We start from the raw sequence: 22,899 nt of genomic DNA, 5'->3' as shown, positions 1-22,899 counted from the left end.
TTATGTTCCTCAACCATTCCCAAACAATGTGTGGCAGGGCACATTATCTTGCTGAATGAGGCCACTGCCAACAGGGAATATCAATGCCATGAAGGGGTGTATCTGGTCTTCAACGATGTTTAGGTAAGTGGCACATGTCAAATTGACGAATGGCCAGACCCAGGGATTCCCAGCAGAACATTTCCCAGAGCATCACACTCACTCCAGAAGGCTTGTTGTCTTCCCACATTTCATCCTGGTACCATCACTTCCCCGGGTAAATGGCACACAGGTACTCGGCCATCCACGTGATGTCAAAGAAAACGGGACCCATTGGACCTGGCTACCTTCTTCCAATGTTTCAAAGTCGAGTTCGATTGCGTGCCCATTGTAGGCGCTTTTGATGGTGGACAGGGGCACTCAGCCCCATACGCATCAGGGTGCGATGCACCGTGTGTTGTGGCACATTCCTATCATAAATGTCATTAAAATATTCTGTGACTTGTGACACAGTAGATCTTCTATCGGATCAGATCAAATCTTATTACAAATTTATGCAGAAATCCAGTTAAATCCAATTACATATTTTTCCTGCAATTGTGGATAGATACTCCCCAGCAGATGACATCATAGATCATTTCTAACATTTTGCTGCACACATTCAAAATGAAAGCCTCCTCAGAGAGAGAAGCCTACTTTGGCCTTTCTTTTGTATAGCTCTGCTGTTGTCTGTCCAGCCAGGTTATTGTGGTGTTCTCTGTCTCTCACATCCATTTGGCCACTGTGGCTAACGTGGCACACACACACACACACACACACACATATATATATATATATATATGGATACAAAGAAAAATCTTCACTTTTTGATACAGAAGTGGTTTACCACGCCATCTTTAGGCAGTGAAGGGAACTTAGCTTCCATATTAAAATTGTAATCAGCTTTTTGAGACTTTCTGTTTTGTACTACAAGCATGAGATACTAAATAATGTTCAGGAGACAAACGTTAGGGAGTGGTAGAAAAAAAAAACATACCTCAAAGTACTAGATAAAATGGTCTACATACAGAATTGTTTTGTTTTTCAGAGTATCTGCACCAGAAGGTAAACACATAGCAAGAATCTGAAATCCATTTGCCATTTATTTGTCTTTCAGTTTACAATTCACTGCACATGCAAGGTTATAAGTCCACATCCATATCGACCATCTGTGTCTGATGCATGGCACAAATACTAAACAAAGGCAGTGATACTGTGCTCCAACAGAAAATTAATTCAAATTAGGAGTGAAAGCCATCCATGCTTAATGTTCATGAAGTTATGGAATACAACCCCCCCTCCCAAAAAAACAAAAGAAAAGCACTGTGTGGTACAGAGAGGTAAAGACAAATACCAAATCAAAAACAGTGTTTTGAGGGCAAACTGGGCAGAGACTGGCAGGTGGTTGTGGCATTCATTAAAACATGAACAGTTGCCTTGTGAAGTCACTCTGTCTTAAGACATCTTAGGCTAGTGTGCACAGTCATGCTGCTGATAACACAATAATTTCTCCCACTACTCATAGTAAGACTTTGAGATACATGTAGTGTATTTACAATAGATATTTCCCAACAAAGCATTGTTATAATCTCATTTCACATACTGGCTGGTTTCTAATTGATGCAAAATATAGCATGCTGCTAAATAAATGACAAGCTATTACATAATGGGTGGCATTACAGTCTTAAAACTCAACCATATTAGAAGTCATCCCTTTATATGAAAGCACAGGCATATTTTCTCACATCAACAAAAAAGTTCTCCATCTACCATGTCAAAAGCATAAAAACATTCACAAAAATGAGTGCAAAAAATATATGTATCCTATGTATTTTGCATAGATTTTGAAAAAAAAAGGACAACTTTTCGAAAGATAATACTTTCAGCATAAAGTGTTGGTATCAAGTAAGGTTACATATCTGAGTTATGCCTGTCATTTCTATTTTTGAGGGGTAAAAAATAAAACAAGGTTTGAAATGTTTGTTACTCCTGTAAATGCATTCAGATTTTTGTTACACCATGTAGAGTGCTGAAATGTCAACATAGCTCATACCCCTAGAACTAAAGCATCATTTGATTTGGTAACAAAAATTGTAGAAAAACCAATAAACCTGCCTTTATATCACTATATCAAACACTGTCAAAAAATAAAAAAATAAAATAATTCTCCAGCCAAAATGAGTAATCAATATAACAGCTGGCATGTTTGTCAGGCGGGACACATGGCCAGCAGAACAAGATCCATAGTGCCAGGAAAAGAGTATATTGGTAGAGAATAATTTAACCCACTGAGTAGTGCAAGCTTTCCAAAAGGCACTAGAGTGTATTGGAGAGTAATCAATCACCTACACTGTTAAAAAGCACCAGATAAAACAGAAAAAGTACAAATTCCAAAGTCCAAAACATGGAAATACTTAAATCATTTGACATTTGCTGATACTGTAGTTAAAACTACAATGCATTTTTTGCCAACCAGTGTGGTTGCATTTGTTAAAGGCACTGAGTGTTAAATTGATCAGGCACCCCAAAGTAAAAGAATAGGAGATCTAAGGAAAATATTATAGGCCAAAAGTAAAATTGCTTAGTATTTCTGGTGGAGTGGCAACCTTAACATTTAAACATGAGGCAAACAAGCTTGTGTTCACCATTTTATGAACTGATCTAAAGGCACCTTTATTTGTATGAGAAACATCCCTTTTCTTTTTACTATATATCTGCATTATGCATTTACGGACCAAATATTTTTGTCATATCAACAAAGATGAATCAGTTTCAGCTTGAAAGTGCCAAACCATTTGTGGTATTAGCAAAATGACTTAGTGTGCACAAAAAACAATTGCATTGCTGACACATAAACTGAAAAAAGGGGAAATTAATATATTACACTTCAAAAGCACAGTACACAAGGTTATATTTGCATTTTTGGTGTACATGCATGCTTCAGTGAACTGTTGTTTCTCCAGACCCCTCGTGCTCCTTAAACAGTGGTTGGACTGTTCTTTCACACTTCCTCATAGAAGGCCATCTGAGCCATGTAGGCAGAATTCCTCTGCACCAGAAAGAGCATAATAAAAACATTGTTACAGTCTCCTTGGGAATGGTATCCATTCCATTATGTGAATAGTAAAAAAATAAATATAAAAAAAAAAAATTTTTTTTACATTCCAAGCTGGGAAATTCCAATAAACATTTGTGCAATCTGACAGCAAGCATCCACTTTAATATTTAGCCAACTTTCCCTAAGTGGGCTATCAAAATTTCTAAACAAACAGATGTATCTATTTATATAACAGATCCAAACAGGTCTCGAAAAATCAGTATGGCCTCGGATCATTTTAAGAGATATACTGGCCAGCTGAGGAAACTGCCACTTGTCCTATTGGGAAAGTGTTGCGTTGTCACCACGTCTTACATTTGTTGATCATGTCCATTTTAAATGCCTTGCAAATTTAAACATTTGGTATTCCAAGATGCAACAGTAAGAATGGGTTGAAAATTATAAATAAATCCTTGATATTTTGTCATACAGTATAAGAGGATATTCTACTATAAAAACATACTGTAAAATGTCAGAACTCAATGTAATAGCCAATCCAATATAAGCATTAATTGAAACCAAGCTGCAAAAATGCCTGTGACTTCCCTACGTCATTTGGTGGCCCAGTAATTCATGGCCGCATCTAAATCTACAACATCAACGCCTACTTTACATCGAACCCATGTCCCCACCCACTGGGGCTCCGTTTGTGCTCAGAGAGAGAGCAGGACAAACAGGCCTAGTGTGGCCTACTAACTATTCCTGAACACTAAAGGGGACCCATCTGGACAATTTTGAATTATTTTTGTATATAAACATGCACTAGACGGACATCTTTGACCGCTTGATACATATCTCGGGTTGCTTTTAAAAGACAAGTGTCAAGTTACAACTCTGAAAAGGAGACGCCATTCTGGCTCTGCTCTGGGTTTTGCTGTTTTGGATGCATTATTGCGCCCATGTGCACAGTTTTTAATTGTGTATGTAAACATGAACTAGATGGACATCTTTGACTGTTTTTATGCATTTGTGGTGATGTGCGCTTCAGTGCAGGATGATACTGTATTTGTGCGCGTCTTGTTTCACCATGCTTTGGACCATGTATGTGCGTTTTTTCCGGCTCATATCAGCATGGATTCCTTGTGAACCAGTCATACTATGATTGAAATGATTTATGATTTGAAAAGGAACTGTTATTGAAGGATGAGGCAGGTAAAAACACTTGGACCAGATCGCAAAATAGTAATTAAAAAGTTCCATTCATCAATATTTCAAATGTCATGACTGTTTGATAGTTTATGGTGCTGCTATGCTTACAATAAGTGAACAGTTAAATACATTTGGATACAATGTGTTGGATGCACATTATGTGTAAACCCTGAAATTTAGCAGGGTTCAAACTCTTTTTAAGGCACAATTTCCAGGACATTTCCAGGATATTTCGTGTGCCCAACGGGTGTAATATTTATACAAAAATACACGAAAGGTCATGATATATATTGTGGTTATTGTTTTTTTTTGTTTTTTTGTAGAATTTCATATTCAACAGTTTAATTACATTTTAATATCAAGTGTCTAGACGAATAAAACTTTAATAAAATGAAAATAGAATTATTTTAATTTTTTTAAGATAACATTGCATTATTGTTTACCAAATTAAGTGCTTTCATACAAAATCCTCACAGCACAATCCAAAATAACACTGGAGATATTTTTGTCAAATGAAATGCTGCACTACAAAACATCACAAATGTGAGAAATTGCTTTAATACATTATTATGATCACTTTTTAGAAAAGCAAATCCATCAGCTTCTCTACAGAATACAAGCTCTACAAGTCACTGGTTGTCTCCATCATGATGGACCCTCCTGGCAGACACTGAAAATAGAATAGAAAGCTACTCCGCATCTCATACCTTCAGCAGAAGACCAATGAATATGTGCGGAACAAAATAATCTCTGGTTGGCACGCAAGAACCACTTCTGGCCACTATAAAGAGAGACGAAAGCTGGCATGGTTTGGCTACATCAATCGCCATGACAACCTTCAAAAGACTGTTCTTCAAGGAACATTGGAAGGGAGTCTTGGATGGACAACATTAAGGAATGGCCATGCCAGAGCTTCTGGCAACATACTCCGACAGATGCAAGTGTAGGACAGTCTCAGCTGCATCATGACCCATCGTGCCTCCCCAACGACCAGCAAGGTCACAGGAATGATGATAATGATCACTTTTTAATTACAGTAAAAATTACATTACTAAACAGTAGTAATATATATTTCCCATTTCATGCACCCCTTTTAATTAAGCTTTTATTCTGGCATTTCTGTGTGCTTTTGACGATAGTTTCCCACCTCAGGATAAACAGTTTGCTACATGGCCCAGTGTATTTATTAAACCCCAAATAGCTGTGATTTGATCAAATATACAGTCTGTATGTGCTGTGCTTCAGAATGCTCTGCTTCACACATTCATTTTGAAGCGCACAGCACATGCAGATTAGTCAATATAGTTTTTCAATTAAATCGCAGCCTTTTGCGGGTTAATAATCACACTAGAATATATCGCAATTTTTATTTAATTGTGCATTCAAATATTCCTTTTCATCCCAAATATCAAGTTCCGCATCATTCCGCGTTTTATAGCTAATGCCATTTTTATGACTGTATTCAGGGATTCTGTCCATGGGTTGCTGTATCGTGAAAATCATAGGGCCCTACATGTGGTAACCACGGTATAAGCGGACTCCAATCTTTGAATTATTGAATATTAATTCATATCCCGTTAAGAACTCATGGTGGAACAAAATTAAGCACTGACTGAAGTCCTTGACTAAGCCCTTAGTTTAAACTTTACATCTCAACTTAAGTGAGACCTTACGCACAGCTGGTGTAACCCTACCCAGATGAGCAAGGAATGTACCTGACAGAGCATTGTTCATGACAGTCAACTGTTGATGTTGTTTCACAACGTGCAGCTGCTGATGGTAAAAAAATAAAAAAAATAAAATAAAAAAACAACAAAAAAAAAAAAAGATACAAATGTGTATTTGCACCTATCCCCAGTCCCGATTGTTACCTTGTTTTTGTACATGTAACAAAAACCTTTTTAGCGACACAGTCAAACAATTTTATTATACTAAATTATTTCCCAGGACAAATAATTATTTTCCAGGACATTTAGGTATTTTTTTCATTTTCATGACTTTTCCATGACTGGAAAACTGCATTGCAAAATGCAGGTTTTCCAGATTTTCCAGGATGCGTGGGAACCCTGTTTAGTTTTATAATGTTGTGGCTCTTGTTTATTCTCTTCCGATTGAGTTTCAAATATGGTTGTATTCTTGGAGCTGCATGATGTTAAATCATAACAGTGGGTGTTTACATTGAAGTTTTAAGGAGGCGATTAGGCCAAAACCGAGCATTTCAGACAGATGGCCAGAGACAGGGCGGAAAATTTTCATATATTACTAAATTATAATGGCAAAAAAAAAAAAAAAAAAATGTACTAACATGATCAGGTGACCTCAGGGAAGATAATAAAATTATATAAAAAAATATATATATAAAAAAAAAAAATAGAGTATGTCATGACCCCTTTAAAGCTGCATAATTTCCAGCCATTATTGCAAAATAAAAATCTTACAAATTATTTGACTTTAAATGTGTTACTAAAAATAAAATGTGATTATTATTTTTTTGCAGTGGGGCCAGTGAAAATATTGGCAGGGCAAGTAAAAACCTGAACAACTGGTTCGAACAGGCCAGTAGAAAAAAATCCTCACTGGTGAGCCCTGCCAAAGATCTAGTGTAAACAGAAAAGTGCTGAGTATGCAGTATGTCTGAGTGTTTCTTACATTGCTGTGGGGAACATAGGGTGGTTCTGTGTAACTCCTGAGGCTGTAGATTCCAGCCTGCTGCTGCTCTTCAAGCTTCAGTGATTCAATCTCGGATTTCAGCTCCTTCAGCTGGTCTTGAAGATGCTTGCTCTTTTCCATGTACTCCATCCTGAGACATGCAATGTACAGTATATAGTAGTTCAGTTTGTAAACCTAAAACTCAGATAAGCATTTTCAATCCATGGGTTCCCTCTGGAATTTTTCATAGGTCTTTAGAATAGCGTTTTTTGATATATGAGTAAAAGAAAGTCTATGTTTAACATTACTTGAAGGGACTTTCATGTTTTGTTCTACAACATATATTACACGCAGTCTCCTCAAACGTGAATTTTTAAATTGTTGTTTGCTTTAAAATGTAAGTTGCCACATCATTTGTACATCATTCATTACGGATCATTTGCCTAGGACGTAAAAAGTTTGTGTGCTTGACGAATAACGTGCAATTCATCGGACAACTATTGTAGTCTTTATACCTTCACTGAGCACTTTATTAGGAACACCTGTACACCTCCTTATTCATGAGATTATCTAATCAGCCAATCTTGTGGCAATAATGCAATGCATAAAATCATGCAGATATGGGTCAGGAGCTTCAGTTAATGTTCACATCAATCATCAGAATGGAGATAGAATGTGATCTCAGTGATTTCGACCATGGCATGATTGTTGGTGCCAGACAGGCTGGTTTGAGAATTTCTGTAACTGCTGATCTCCTGGGATTTTCACGCACAACAGTCTCTAGAGTTTACACAGAATAGTGCCACAAACAAAAAACATCCAGAAAGCGGTAGTTCTGTGGACAGGAACACCTTGTTGATGAGAAGGGTCAACGGAGAATGGCCAGACTGGTTCGAGCTGACAGAAAGGCTACGGTAACTCAGATAACCACTCTGTACTACTGTAGTGAGCAGACAAGTGGGCTACAACAGCAGAAGACCACGTCAGACCACCATAGTGTTCCTAATAAAGTGCTCATTGAATGTATAGCAACTCTCTGTGAAACTGAATTGTAGAACAAAATGGGAAAGTCTCCAAGTAATGTTAATCACAGACCTCAGTTTACTCATAAAATAAAAACTGCTATTCTAAAAATCCATAACAAATTCTAGAAGGAACCCATGGAAAATAAGCCATCCAGTTTGGCCTACAAATTGACATCATGACTGAAGAGCTATATTCAGCTTTGTTTTTTTGTTTGTTTTTATAGATCTTCATGCCTTCCAACAACCCATGACACCATCAAGTACATACCGTTCTCTCTCAATCTCCATCGAAAGTCTCTTCATATCCGAGTCTTTGAAATCCATTCGGATGGAGCTGCCCATTTCTACAGCCATATCTGGACTGTCAGGCCCAACGGGTTGTGAAGGGCTGGAGTATGCTGCAATCAGCTGAAAACATAACAAAAACTACAGCTGAAGTCAGAAGTTTACATACAGCTTATCCAAATACATTTAAACTCAGTTTTTCACAATTCCTGACATCTAATTTTAAAAAACATTCCCTGTCTTAGGTCAGTTAGGAACACTATTTTAAGAATGTGAAATGTCAGAATAATAGTAGAGAGAATTATTTATTTCAGCTTTTATTTCTTTCATCACATTCCCAGTGGGTCAGAAGTTTACAAACACTTTGTTAGTATTTGGTAGCATTGCCTTTAAATTGGGTCAAACTTTTTGGGCAGCCTTCCACAAGCTTCTCTTTTGGCCCATTCCTCCAGACAAAACCGGTGTAACTGAGTTTGTAGGCCTCCTTCCTTGCACACGCTTTTTCAGTTCTGCCCACAAATTTTCTATCAGATTGAGGTCAGTGCTTTGTGATGGCCACTCCAATACCTTGACTTTGTTGTCCTTCAGCCATTTTTCCACAACTTTGGATGCTTGGGGTCATTGTCCATTTGGAAGACCCATTTGCGACCGAGCTTTAACTTCCTGACTGATGTCTCGAGATGTTGCTTCAATATATCCACATAATTTTCCTTCCTCATGAAGCCATTCTGTGAAATGCACCAGTCTCTCCTGTAGCAAAGCACTCCCACAACATGATGCTGCCACCCCCATACTTCACAGTTGGGATGGTGTTCTTCAGCTTGCAAGCCTCACCCTTTTTCCTCCAAACATAACAATGGTCATTATGGCCAAACAGTTAAATTTTTTGTTTCATCAGACCAGAGGACATTTCTCCAAAAAGTAAGATCTTTGTCCCAGTGTGCACTTGCAAACTGTAGTCTGGCTTTTTTATGGTGGTTTTGGAGCAGTGGCTTCTTCCTTGCTGAGCAGCCTTTCAGGTTATGTTGATATAGGACTCGTTTTACTGTGGATATAGATACTTGTCTACCTGTTTCTTCCAGCATCTTCACAAGGTCCTTTGCTGTTGTTCTGGGATTGATTTGCACTTTTCGCACCAAACTACGTTCATCTCTAGAAGACAGAATTCATCTCCTTCCTGAGCGGTATGATGGATGCGTTGTCCCATGGTGTTTATACTTGCATACTATTGTTTGTACAGATGAACGTGGTACCTTCAGGCATTTGGAAATTACTCTCAAGGATGACCCAGACTTGTGGAGGTCTACAATTTTTTTTCTGAGGTCTTGGCTGATTTCTTTTGATTTTCCCATGATGTCAAGCAAAGAGGCACTGAGTTTGAAGGTAGACCTTAAAATACATCCACAGGTACACCTCTAATTAGCCTATCAAAATCTAAATTACTTCTGACCCACTGGAATTGTGATATTGTCAATTAAAAGTGAAACAATCTGTCTGTAAACAATTGTTGGAAAAATTACTTTTGTCATGCACAAATTAGATGTACTAAACCAGGGTTTTTCAAACTCTTTGATTCCAAGGACCCCCAAATATGACAATCCCCTTTGAAGGGACCCCCTTCTTTAGAAATAAAGGCAGCTATATATTTTAATGTATAAGAAAATATACAGTACTGTGCAAAAGTTTTAGGCACTTGGGAAAAATGTTGCATAGTGAGGATGCCTTCAAAAATAATGCCATAAATAGTTTTCATTTATCAATTAATGTCATACAAAGTCCAGAAAACATAAAAAAAGCGAAATCAATATTTGGTGTGACCACCTTTGCCTTCAAAACAGCACCAATTCTCCTGGGTACACCTGGACACAGTATTTCTTGGTTGTTAGCAGATAGGATGTTCCAAGTTTCTTTGAGAATTCACCACAGTTCTTCTATCTATTTAGGCTGTCTCAATTGCTTCTGTCTCTTCATGTAATCCCAGACTGACTCGATGTTCAGTAGGGGCTCTGTGGGGATCATGCCATCTGTTGCAGGGCTCCCTGTTCTTCTATTCTATTCTACTCTATAGACTCCCAAATATTTATTTTGCAAATAATGTATATTTCCTGTTGACACACTAAAGTTGAAAATATAAATAACCATCTTAAGACAAATGTTTTTGTGAAGCATCTTATGTGCTTTTGCACAGTACAGTATATAATGTTTGAAAATAAATGTAAGCATTACATTAAAAAGATGTTGTTTTTTCCTAAATTTTTCCAAATAATATAATTTATATTGTCATTGTATTAAAACCCAAAAATATTTTCACAAAATGAAATGCTGATTTGGTTTGAAATTGTTTTGCTTTTAAAAACAAATCGCTGTCAATGGAATAAAATAGCCCAATAAATCTATTGATTTCCAACCAGTCTTTCAAAAGCTGTTAAAAATGTTAACTTTAACAGCCCTAAAAATACATATTGCAATATCTTTTTTTTTTACTTCTTACATTTTCCAAGGACCCCATAGCACCCACTTGCATCCCCCTGGGGGTCCCTGGACCCCAGTTTGAAAACCCCTGTGACCTAAACAACTTGCCAAAACTATAGTTTGCTAATATGAAATCTGTGGAGTAGTTAAAAAGTGAGTTTTAATGACTTCAACCTAAGCGTATGTAAACTTCTGACTTCAACGGTATATGTTTAAAAGCCTTATAAATACAGTACAAAGCAGCATTTTTTTATATGTATTTTAGCAGCATTACAGGATATGTTGTTTTGGTGATTTCCAAAAGTTTTTGCTTGGCTCTTCTTTCTGCATCTTTAGCCTCATTCAGGTCCTGTTTCAGATGGTCTGCCTCCTTCAGTCTGGGGGCCACAAAAACAAGTAAGAATTAAACTTCTCTAATTGCATTAGCACCTTTCAAGTTCTGATTCCAAGTTAACTGGTATCAATATGAAAGTCAAAATAACTGTACACTGGTACCAAGTCGACACTTAAGTAAAAAAAAAAAAAAAAAATGTAATAACAGTCTTTCTACAGTATTGGTAGTACCAAGTACCTACTCAATTTGGTACCTGAGGGCTGACTGATGCTCAAAGAACAGAACTATATATTCCTTAATTCAAAATGACTGTCTTCAAGCGAGGTATTACGGTAAACACAGTTGGTAATGTCTTGAGTTAAACTGAATTTAAATGGGCAGAAAAAAAAAACCCCAGATGTAAGTGCAGCGTTATAGACCTGCCACTGCTTATGTTGTTAATATTAGTCAAACATCAGTATTAAAGACCCCATGAAATCAATTGCATTTATGATGCTTTTAGTCCATATCTATTAGGTTTAAGGTCACCTACATGCTAGTGTAGTCCTAAACACTGACAAAATTCATTCGTTCGTTGTGGGGTGGAGGAGGAAATGGGAAACATGAGGCTTCAACTCAAAAGGTTGGTCTTTAACAATGTGTAACAAAAATAGCTTTTCAGCTTCAACATAAACGGACAACTTTGGCGGTTGAAAAGTGTCTCTCTCTCTCTGGGTCTCTGGCGTGGTCTCTCCTTTTATTGCTCTCCCCAGTGCTTACTGCAATCTCAATTTTCTCTCTCCGGACGAACACTCGACCACGCCCCTGCCGCCACAATAAGCATTTCAAATCTGCAGTCTCTCTCTTCCGGCTAAAAAGACTCGACATCCATGATGTCACATAGAGGTTGAGAAATCAAGTGCTTTTTAGAACGAGAACGTACCCTCCCCCTACAACTGTTCTGGCTGTGTTCTAACTGGCGCTGATCATGGCAGTGCACTTCGAAAAGAGCACAATCCATGCTCTAGGATCTTTCCAAACTGATTTTCTGTCTTCGAAGGGAATTAGGCATAGCGATGATCACTTCTGAATGTGGGAGCTAGACGCAAGGAAAGTTGCTGTATTTTATTTATATTTTTTATGCAGCTGGAGGTTACTTGGGACGTACAGCTCAAGTAAGTGTTCTTTATTCTTTATGCTTAGTGTATTGTGATTCAAAACAAGGATGTATTATCTTTTACTCTCTTGTTTCTCATTCATCTGCACTAGACTTGCACGACAGCTCCAGTGTCATCATAAGCAAAGACCGCAATGTGCTATGTGCATTTGTGGGCTTGTTAGGGATTATTGTTGTCAGTTAGATCATTGTTCCGTTCTCAAGTCTTTGGAAAAGCTGGTCAGTACTGAGATCACTTCTAAAGTTTCCCCAGTAACATAAGCAGCATGGTGGAAAGGGGTATGTGTGTGTGTGTGTGTGTGTGGCTATAAACTACAGCCTTTTGTCTATTTTTAAACATGGGACGAGTCATTAAACATGTCCTGCCTCCACTTCCTGTTTCAGTAGGAAATACAAAACACCAAATCGAACTGCGCTCGTGAAGGCACTTCACGGGGACTTTAAATTATAATTTTTTTTTTAGTTTTTTTTTTTTTTTTAAAGAGAAAACTACACACTGCTTGTAATTTATTTAGCAACAGTTCACACAGCCCCCTCGTGACATTGGGGCATTCAAGAGAAAACTCGTTTTGTTTATCTTAAAAATGGTCTTCCCCGGTGATAATGACAAAAGTACACAACACAGCTGCACAAAAACCAAAGAACAGAACTTACTAAACATGTCTGAAGAGTTTGTAGTTGAAGAATTTATGCATTTCTATACGCAGCCTTAATTATTTTTTTTATTTTTTTTTTGGACCGGTGCCAGTTCAGAGCGGACAGAGTTACACGTGCGATGCCTAGAATGTACCATTGCTCGTCACTGCTAGTTAGGACAAAAACTCTGAATACCATAGAAAATATACCTTTTATCGCATGTCGTTTGCCGTCAGGTTAGGACACGGTGTGACTGTGGCTGCCGTTCAAATAAATAAGGCTGGGCATAGAAATGCATCAATTCTTCGACTACAAACTCTTCAGACATGTTTAATAAGTTCTATTCTCTGTTTTGTGTGCAGCTGTGTTAGGTTCTGTTGTTGCTATCGCTGTGGCAGACCCGTTTTTAGATAAACAAAACTAGTTTTCGCTTGAACGCCCCAATGTTGCGAAGGCACTGTGTGAACTGTTGCTCTCGTGCCCTATCATGAACACGCACATGAGATCAACAGTCAATGAACAATTCACTAAATTATACATTAGATTTTGGTTTGTTTCGCACCAAACCTTATCGTATGCTTTCATAACAATCATAAGTCTCAAGGAATAATTTGTTCAGGTAGAGGTTGTCACCATAAACTGCCATTGTATGACATCACTGATCACAACATTTTTTCAATTTCTCCCTTTGTGTTAAGAAAATGAAAGAAAGTCATATGGGGTTATAACAACACAGAGGTGAGTAAATAATGACTGAATTTTCATTTTTGGGTGAACTAATCCTTTAAATAACTACAAAATTCCTTGAAAAACTTAAAGCAATGTGAGAAATACTTTCTTAATACTTCTCAATCAAGTGAGAAATCTGAATGCTATTGTTGTAATTTTTTATATTTAAATGTAACCTTTGTAATAAAAGTGTGTTCACTGGAATATTAGTTTTTGCTCTGCTAACGGAATCAGTATGGAGATTCATGAAATTTCACTGGTTTTGGTACTGGTATCGTCACAACTGTAATGTCCCACCTTCTTTCAGACTGCTCAACAAGTTTAACTGCAAGTTGTTCTGCTTCTCTCATCTTCTGCTCCATCAGTCTCTTCTCCTCTTTGGTCTTTAGGGCCGTGACCTCTAACCTCTGCCTCTCCTGCTCTGCCTCGGCTGCTTTGTGGGCGAGTAGTTTGGCCTCCTCCTCTGCGATCTGGGCTTTCTCTGCCAGAAGGTCGGCTGTCTCCTCGGAGCGCAGCTGCAGAGGCAGACAGTAAAGGACAGCTTACAGGATCAAGCTCAGGGACTCTCAGACCATGAGTGGAATTCTAATGAGTCCAGGACAATGGTATGGACCTAATTCAAATTTACTGCCAGATATATGGGACAACTCAAGCCACGTACTTTATACTGCTGTGGCTCTGAGGAAATATATCACAAGGTGGCAGAGAAAAGGGAGTAAAATATTTGGCATCATGCAATTTAAAGCAAGGCAAAACCCTCACTAGAGCTTCATTGGCCATTCGGGCCTCGTCCTGAAGCTGGAACAAACGACGCTCCATTTCTTCCTTTGCTCGCTCGGCTTCCTCCCTCATCTGCTTTTCCCGTGCAAGAATCTGACGCTCAACCTAACCACACACACACAAAGCCAATTGGAGAGATAAGAAACAAAAACAATATCAGAAAAAAGTTAATATAAAACCCCACAAATGTTACTTGAAACATACCACACATTCTTAAAACAAAAAGATCTGATTCTGTTCAGTTGTTGTTCTTTATACTGTAGTTTATACCAAATGAGGCTTAAAATTTACTGCAAAAATCAGTACATTTAGCGTCAGTGTTAGCTTATTGATTCTCTTTAATAAAGGTTAAACATGATAAACATTGAAGGAATGTTTCGGGTTTAATACAAGCTCTTGTACATGTCTTATGTAATTACATTTTTGAGCTAAAATAATTTTCTGTGGTAATTGACATTATGCCACAAATGCTGTCGATAAAGATCAACTTGTATATTCCTTTAGTAATATACCATTAACAATGTGTAAGGTCATGTTAATACCTTTAAACAGCATTTCTTTAATGGGGTAAGGTCATAACGGTTTAAGCAAAACACAATCAGCACAGATTTTTGCCCATTACCACGATTTTGTTCAGCATATAAACAGCTTTACCAGCATGCCATTCGCAGTCAAATCAGGAGATGTAACTTCTCAGTGAGTGCTAATTACTACTATGTTGAATCATTTGTATGTATTTTCCCAAACAGAGACAAATTCTCTAGAGCAAACAGAGACATTCAACAAATCTAAGTGTAGACTTTTTATTAGCTAAGGATAATTTTAGATAAAACTAAACTGAAAGGACAAATCAAAAATGAAATAGAAAAACTAATTCAAAATTCGAAACTACAATAACCCTGGTTTTAATGACGCAGTTGTTCTCTTTTCTATATAGGCTACTTCACTATAGTTTTTGTTTGAGTGGGGAAAAGCAGCAAATTATTGAAATGTCAACAGAACGCAATTAGACATGTGAGGACCCAAAAAAAAATTAAAAAAAATTAAAAAAATTTATTGTTCATTGAGTGTTGTTTTCATAAACTAATAGCATATGTTCTGAAACCACTTTGAAGTTTGTTCAGCAGGATACTAATTATAAGATATTACTATGAAACGTAACAGATGTATTGACACTTTTTTTTAGTAGTGCGGGTTAAAATAAGCTTAAAATATTGATGTAATGGCTCAGTGTTGAGTTTGCAGTTTCAATTTTAACAGATCCACTCAGACTGTTATTAACTTGGTCTTGAGGCCGACTCAGCCTCCTTTGGACTCTGACTTGATTGAAGGTGGACTCAAACACAACACTACATTAAACTAATTAACAGAATGTTTCATATGAAGTCAAATCACACAGAACTATACTGAATGAACAAAGTTAATGATAATGAACATCAATCTAATGAATGGAATGTTTAATTAGATGTAAAAATCAGACAGACCTTTTTCCTGGCCTTCTCCTCTTTGGCCTGGGCCTTCATCTGTTGCACTTCTATAGAATCCACCTTCCTCCTCCTCATAAACAGGTCGTGGTTCCCAATACACAGCTGTAAGATCTAATATGCACAAAAGACATTAGGACTGAACAGTGCAACTAATTGAAAATGCTTTGAGTTATAACAACAATATTATACACTCACTGAGCACTTTATTAGGAACACTATGGTCCTAATAAAGTGCCCAACGTGGTCTTCTGCGGTTATAACCCATTCGCCTCAAGGTTTGATGCATTGTGCATTCTGAGATGCTATTCTGCTCAGTTATACAATTATACAGAGTGGTTGTCTGAGTTACCGTATCCTTTCTTTCAGCTCGAACCAATCTGGCCAATCTCCGTTGACCTCTCTCATCAACAAGGTTTTACTGGATGTTTTTTTTCACCATTCTGGCTAAACTCTAGAGACTGGTAACAGAAATACTCAAACCAGCTTGTCTGGCACCAACAATCATGCCACGGTCGAAATCACTGTGATCCCATTCTCCCCTCAATGATCAAAATATGATCTCAAATTTTCATATGGTTGATGTAAACATTAACTGAAAGCTCCTGACCCCATCTGCTTGATTTTATGCACTGCACTGCTTCCACATAATTGGCTGATTAAGAAGGTGTACAGGTGTACCTAATAAAGTGTTCAGTGAGAGTACATAATCATAAAAGAAACTCACCAGTTTGTTAACTCTCAGCTGAGAAGAGTAGAATTTAAAAACTTCCTTTTTCTTGTCCAATGGCTTAATAGTAAACTAATAATAAAAAAAAAAACATTTTTGCATCACTCGCTCTGAAAGGTGTCAAAATACACATTTTGTTTGTTTGACATACAGATGTTAATTAACATTTTTGGTCTAGAATTTTGTTTTCTCCCAACCTCTTTCTCACTGTAAGAGATGTTTCGGATTCCACTCCAGGGGAAGGATTTGTTAGGGGTGAGCCTATTGTTGGGGCTGTAGATGTGAAGACCTTGGGCATCAACTCCAAGCAGCAGCTCTGTGTCCCTCTTGTTTTGCTGTGAAACATCACAGTAGCAGAGATGTAACTGTACACCATCTTAAACTTAGCGGTTACAATGCCTATAGAAAATCATCATTCCCCTTTGGAATAATCCCTTTTTTTTTTTTTATCCCCTTTTCTCCCTATTTGGAATGCCCAATTCCCACTACTTAGTAGGTCCTCGTGTGGCGCAGTTACTCACCTCAATCCGGGTGGTGGAGGACAAGTCTCAGTTGCCTCCGCTTCGGAGACTGTAAATCCGTGCATCTTATCACGTGGCTCACTGTGCATGACACCGCGGAGACTCACAGCATGTGGGGGCTCATGCTACTCTCCACAATCCACGCACAACTTACCACATGCCCCACTGAGAGCGAGAACCACTAATCGTGACCACGAGGAGATTACCCCATGTGACGCCACCCTCCCTAGCAACTGGGCCAATTTGGTTGCTTAGGAGACCTGGCTGGAGTCACTCAGCACACCCTGAAATTCGAACTCGCGACTCCAGGGGTGGTAGTTAGCGTCAATACTCGCTGAGCTACCCAGGCCCCTAATAATAACTTGTATGTTACAGGCTAAAATCAAAACCCACTAATAAAAAAAAAAAAACTTTATTTACTAATTTTGCCTTACAACATTCAAGTAACAAAACAAAAAAAAAAAAAAAAGGCAACAGTTCCAATGTATAAAGTTAAAAAAAAAAAAAATTATCATACCAATGGATTTAATACTTAGAGCTACCTTTTGCTTTAATGACAGCCATCAGTCTGTTTGGATAAGTCTCTACTAGCTTGCGCACCTAGATTGGGGAATATTTGCCCATTCTTCCTTGCAGAATTGTTCCAGTTCAGTCAAATTGCATGGTGAACGGTGATGGACTGCTCTCTTCAAGTCCACCCACAGGTTTTCTATTGGATTTATGTCAGGGCTCTGACTTGGCCACTGAGAGACATTAACCTTCTTATTTTGGTGTTGCGTTTAGGGTCATTGTCAGGGCTCGACAATAAGGACTGCCCGATGGCCCAGGGCCAGTGTGAGAGAGATTCGAGCCAGTTGCTAGAACTGTCACTTGCTCGATCGGGCCAGTGCTGCATTTATAACATTAGTGCAAGAAAACAACAAGTGAGAGAGCACAACAATTACACTGAGTGAACGAAGTCTTCTAACCGAGGAGCGAGCGCGAGTATATTTATCTCGCAAAGATGCGCAAATGCATAATATACTGGACGCGCCAAGGCACAGTCGCGTGCACGCACAAGATCGTGCAGACACCGAGTGCACTCTCCTAGCATTGTCCTCGCTCTTTTCCAAGTGTCTTAGTAGCAGCTATTACCAATGTGTACAGAATAGCAGGAAAAAAACCCACTTAATGAATTTCGTAGCAGGATTGCACGTCTTGTGCAACATTTTATGTATCCCCGCAAATTCCGTGTTCACAGTGCGCAAAATCCCCACATTTTTCATTTTTACACGTTGGTGAAAAGCAGTAATCCACACATTGGAACACAAAAAAAAAAAATCAACAGTTTCATTCTATAGGACTGAAAATCCATGTCTCTCCATGCATATGTCTCATCATCATATCTCTCTGTGCAGCATAGACTGTTTAACATGCATGCGCTCTCGTAAAGGGACAGAGCGCAAGTTTTATTCCCACTGTAAAAAAAAAGCACATTTTCTCTCATTAATTTGCCTTTAGAGATGAAGCGCCAAATGAAACATAATAAACTTTGTTAAACCCCAGTTATACACGTGCCTGGAAATCACGAGCTGCTCAGTATCCAAAATGTAATTATAGATTTAATTAGGTTAGTTTCAAAATGTAATCATTAATTCGACATAATAATAGCATTTGATATGAAAAGAAGCAAAATCACTATGGCTATTAGGCTATTATTTTTCAGCTGCAGGGTGAAGATGAATATTCAAAACAGTCTACTTCATATCATCCTCATGAAACACCTGTTATATTTCTCAATTCTGGACCATACAGGTATTTTTGTTTTTGTGCTTTGTGCATCAGTCGGTGTTGGTCTTTAGGTTGTCTGATTTCATGTTATATACACATTCTTAATTCACAGATTAGGCCTAATATCTCACTAATGTATATTACACGTCACAACCGATTTGGTAGCAAGTCTCTTCTCAGGAATTCATATGTTTATTACATTCAGCCAATAATCACATCTTTAACTCAGTGATTAAATCTTTGATCCTGTGTGTGAATACAATACACATGGCCAAAAGTTGCATGACAGTATGACTAAATGGGTGACCAAAAACCCATCATCTCCACAACAGAACTCTTCGCTTAAAAACTCATGTGTAAATGGCAGGACGGCTGAGGTTAATATGATTTATATCTGTAAAGCGCTTATATGGGATTACATAAGGCATTAATCATATTTTGCAAATTATAAATGTGATTCAATTTTGCAGGACATTGTCTTAAAAACATAATACATGTACAAAATATTTATCTTCGGACACATTTTTAAAGCCACGATAGTACAAACAGCTATTTATATTTTTTTGTGTTGGGGCCAGTGAAGATTTTGGCAGGGCCAGTAAAAATCTGAAGCACTGGCCCGACTGGGCCAGTAGAAATAATCCTTAGCATTGAGCCCTGCATTGTCGTGCTGAAAGGTGAACCACATGCATATCTTTAGTTGTCTATCGTGCCAATTAGTGTCAATTCTAGGGAGAACTATTTTTTTACTCCACACCCCCAATCCAATAAATTAAACAATTACACCTCCAGCCAACCAGAACTCCCTCATGCTGCAGCCATGGCAAGAGAACGGCCAAGGTCGTAACAGAGGGCCATAGATTTTCCTCAAGAATTTGGGTGTACATGGCAGCATCCATTTTCCCTTTAATCCTGACCATTTGCCCAGTCCCCGCTGAAGAGAAACACCCCCACAACATAATGTTGCCACCACCATGCTTCACAGTAGGTATGGTATGGTATGTTTTGGGTAGTGTGCTATGTTTTGTTTTCTCCAAATATAGCACTTGACGTTCAGTCCAAAAAGTTAGATTTTTGAGGATTCTGATGCCATGTGGCAAATGGTTTTATGGCAAATATTCCCCAATCTAGGTGCAAGAAGCTCGTAGAGACATATTCAAACAGTCTGATGGCTGTCATTAAAGCAAAAGATATACTGACAAAGTATTATATCCAGGGGTATGATCACTTTTCAAACCCTGTTATTTTAGTTTTTCATCTTTTATACATTTTTGGAACTGTTGCTTTTTTTCCATTACTTGAATGCTGTAAAGCAAAATTTGTAAAATCTGGAAAAAAAAATTATGGGTTCTGATTTCAGGCTGCAAGACAAAAAAGTGACTATTCCAAAGGGCTATGACGATTTTCTATAGGCACTGTTCTTCACAAAATATCCAATACTAATAACAAGAGGAGATCAATCTTGCCAAGCAACCCCAAACACTCATTAAGTGACTCTAAAAGATGTTTGGTTTCTCCCAAGCAGTTTATATAAAAATGGGGCCATCTTTTAATAAAGAAAACAAAAGACCTACTGTGATAGAAAAGTAGCTAACTCCATACATCTCTAGATCCTGTGCTATTTTTAGATATTCCATCTCAGCCTCGTCCCTACAAACACAACACAAATAAGAGTGCATTGGTCAGGGGGTCAGTGTGAAAGGTGGTTTACGCAGACAAATAGGACATGCACATGTCTTACCTTGTGACGTTTCTGTGTTCAGCATACCAAGCAGTTATCTTCTCTTCCCACATGTCTGGTGTCATCTGATACTGCATTAGCACCTGGAAAATAACACAAACTATCAATGTAAGAGTCAAATTAAGTAACAAAAATACTGGTGACTAATCCTTTAACTTATTCTCAATGAGTACAACAATTACTCACTCTTTTGGGCAAGAGTTCATCTTGTGCTAAGAAGCCTGGCTTGTGAAAATTTGGATCATAGTCCCCATACTGCAGAAACATTCACAAACAGAAAATATTTCATAAACAGTATATATGCACTACAAAATTAAATGCATACACACAAACACTGATATGGAGACCAACCTTGGCTTGAACAGCATACGACGCCAAAAGAACCGAGGCTTCTGGAGAACAAAATATCTCTTCATCTAATATCTGCTTTTTGACCTGGGTGAGAAGACAAACAGACCATTCATTTTGACTGTACAAGGCTCTCAAAAGAAAATAAAACCCCCAAAGAGGTTTTTGTATAGCAGAAAGACCATCATGAATAGAAAACCTGCCAGATCCACCAGAACAACTCCCACATACTTGTAAGAAGAAGAGATGCTGAGTAATTTCCTGAACAAGCTCGTCCTCAACTTTCTCAGGGAAGAATTTGGCAAGAAAATGAAATGTTATCGGAGAATCCTTTGGAACTTCTTGATCCAAAACCTACAATAATGTGAAAATAAACAAATCTGTCAGAGTATCCATGTGCACATCCACATGATCATAAGTCTCTTTTCGCACTGTATGAACATTTTTATCCAAACTGCTGTCTCACTCACCCTTTTATCAGGCTTAAGCCACGCATAGGTGTCTTTTACTGTATATCTAAGGCCAAAGAACCATGTTTCCCTCAGTCCAATAGTCCGACACACAAGGTCAAACAGATCTTTCCCTTTCCATTTGACCTGCAAGATATAAAAAACATAAAAGCATGTCAATACAGGACACTGAAACAAAGACACATACATGCATGTGTTCATACAGTATGTTTACCTCACAACTGAACTCCATTTCAGCATCCATAGTGATGACTTTGACTTTAAAAGTCTTTGGCTGCTTCTTTTTTAGACCCAAAATCGACATTTTCACTTCTTAAACACCTGAAAGCATAAAAATTATCCTATTATGACTTGAACTTCTGTATACATCATGAGTGCAGCATTTGTCTCATCACTTTGCTGCTTCCACATGGCATGGTTATTTAACTGCATGGCGTCAGGCGGCCACAGGTGAGTCCCATGCGTGCTAAAGAGTAGTTTACATCCAATGATGTAGATTAACCACATCTTTTTCTTTTAACGAACACCATTATTAGACTTCTAGACCAACAACTGAGTCAGCAAACAAAGATTCTGAACAGTCCGCCAAGTTATACACAACGAGCTAGTAGAATTCGAGTCATCAAAGCTTGTTTATGCGACAAACGCTGAAATACAACCAAAACAAGTTTTTCTTTTTCGTTTCGTTTGTAGCTGCATTTGGTCCTTTAAAAAGTAAAATATAGTCTTATCCTTAATAACTTTTGACAGATTCATGATAGCAGCGGATCTGTAGCACAGTACTACATTTCCTCGGAGTAGTAGATTATTTATCTCGAAATTAAGTCACAAAGACTTCAAACAAAATGTTTGGGTAATTTTTAAATATGTAGGAATACAACCAGTAGAACTATTAGTCACTCACCTTGTGTAAGTGTTAAAACAGGCCCGATCCACGGGTAGGAGTTTTCAGTCTCCCCGCAAAACCACAACAATGGAAACTCGAGTCCTATTTGTCCCCTACATCGAAATCACTGTAAAAAAGAGTCGGAAAGTACGTGAAACTCTAAATAACTGCCTCATTTTCTTGTTAAATCAAAAGCTGGACGTAAATAAATCTCGACTACAATCCGCTGGATAGGGAGTTTTAGTAGCACTTTGTTATTGTTTGTCGTTGCTGTCCTCTACTGGAAGGAAGGAGAACAGTTTATGGGATGTGAGACTACTGTGATTTATCTGTATTCTATCGAATAAATTCTTACAATTATTGTATTATAATACAACATTGTAAGAAATAATATTTCAGATAATATTTTGAATTTACTTTTAAAACTTTGGGCCCATTTACACTTGGCCACATCAATGTGTCTCCGGTAAACGGATAATCACAATCAGAATGAATTTTATTGCCAAGTTTGCGTCCACATACAAGGAATTTGTCTTGGTGACAGAAGCATCCAGTGCACAAACAATACAGAGATAATAATAAAATAGAATAAAAATAAAAAGTGAATAGAAAATATAAG

At 37.8% G+C, this 22,899-nt stretch overlaps 1 protein-coding gene across 1 annotated transcript; it reads right to left on the bottom strand.

Moving 5' to 3' along the window:
• Positions 1 to 1,103: 1,103 nt before the first annotated feature.
• On the bottom strand, positions 1,104 to 22,547 carry nf2b (NF2, moesin-ezrin-radixin like (MERLIN) tumor suppressor b). Its single transcript, XM_051677267.1, has 17 exons — positions 22,299 to 22,547; positions 21,609 to 21,715; positions 21,395 to 21,520; positions 21,156 to 21,278; positions 20,928 to 21,011; positions 20,763 to 20,831; positions 20,577 to 20,659; positions 20,410 to 20,485; positions 16,742 to 16,879; positions 16,542 to 16,616; positions 15,815 to 15,928; positions 14,313 to 14,435; positions 13,848 to 14,065; positions 10,970 to 11,072; positions 8,207 to 8,346; positions 6,914 to 7,064; positions 1,104 to 3,067 (listed from the first exon to the last, which is right to left on the bottom strand). The coding sequence occupies exons 2-17, from the start codon at positions 21,696 to 21,698 to the stop codon at positions 3,020 to 3,022; spliced, it is 1,761 nt and encodes a 586-aa protein (XP_051533227.1). The 5' UTR covers positions 21,699 to 21,715; positions 22,299 to 22,547; the 3' UTR covers positions 1,104 to 3,019.
• Between the last annotated feature and the right edge of the window lie 352 nt (positions 22,548 to 22,899).

The sequence above is a fragment of the Myxocyprinus asiaticus genome, chromosome 38, assembly GCF_019703515.2.
Source record: "Myxocyprinus asiaticus isolate MX2 ecotype Aquarium Trade chromosome 38, UBuf_Myxa_2, whole genome shotgun sequence".
Classification (NCBI taxonomy): Eukaryota; Metazoa; Chordata; class Actinopteri; order Cypriniformes; family Catostomidae; genus Myxocyprinus; species Myxocyprinus asiaticus.
Note: the sequence above shows the minus strand (reverse complement) of the source record. Positions and strands in the feature narration are given on the sequence as shown.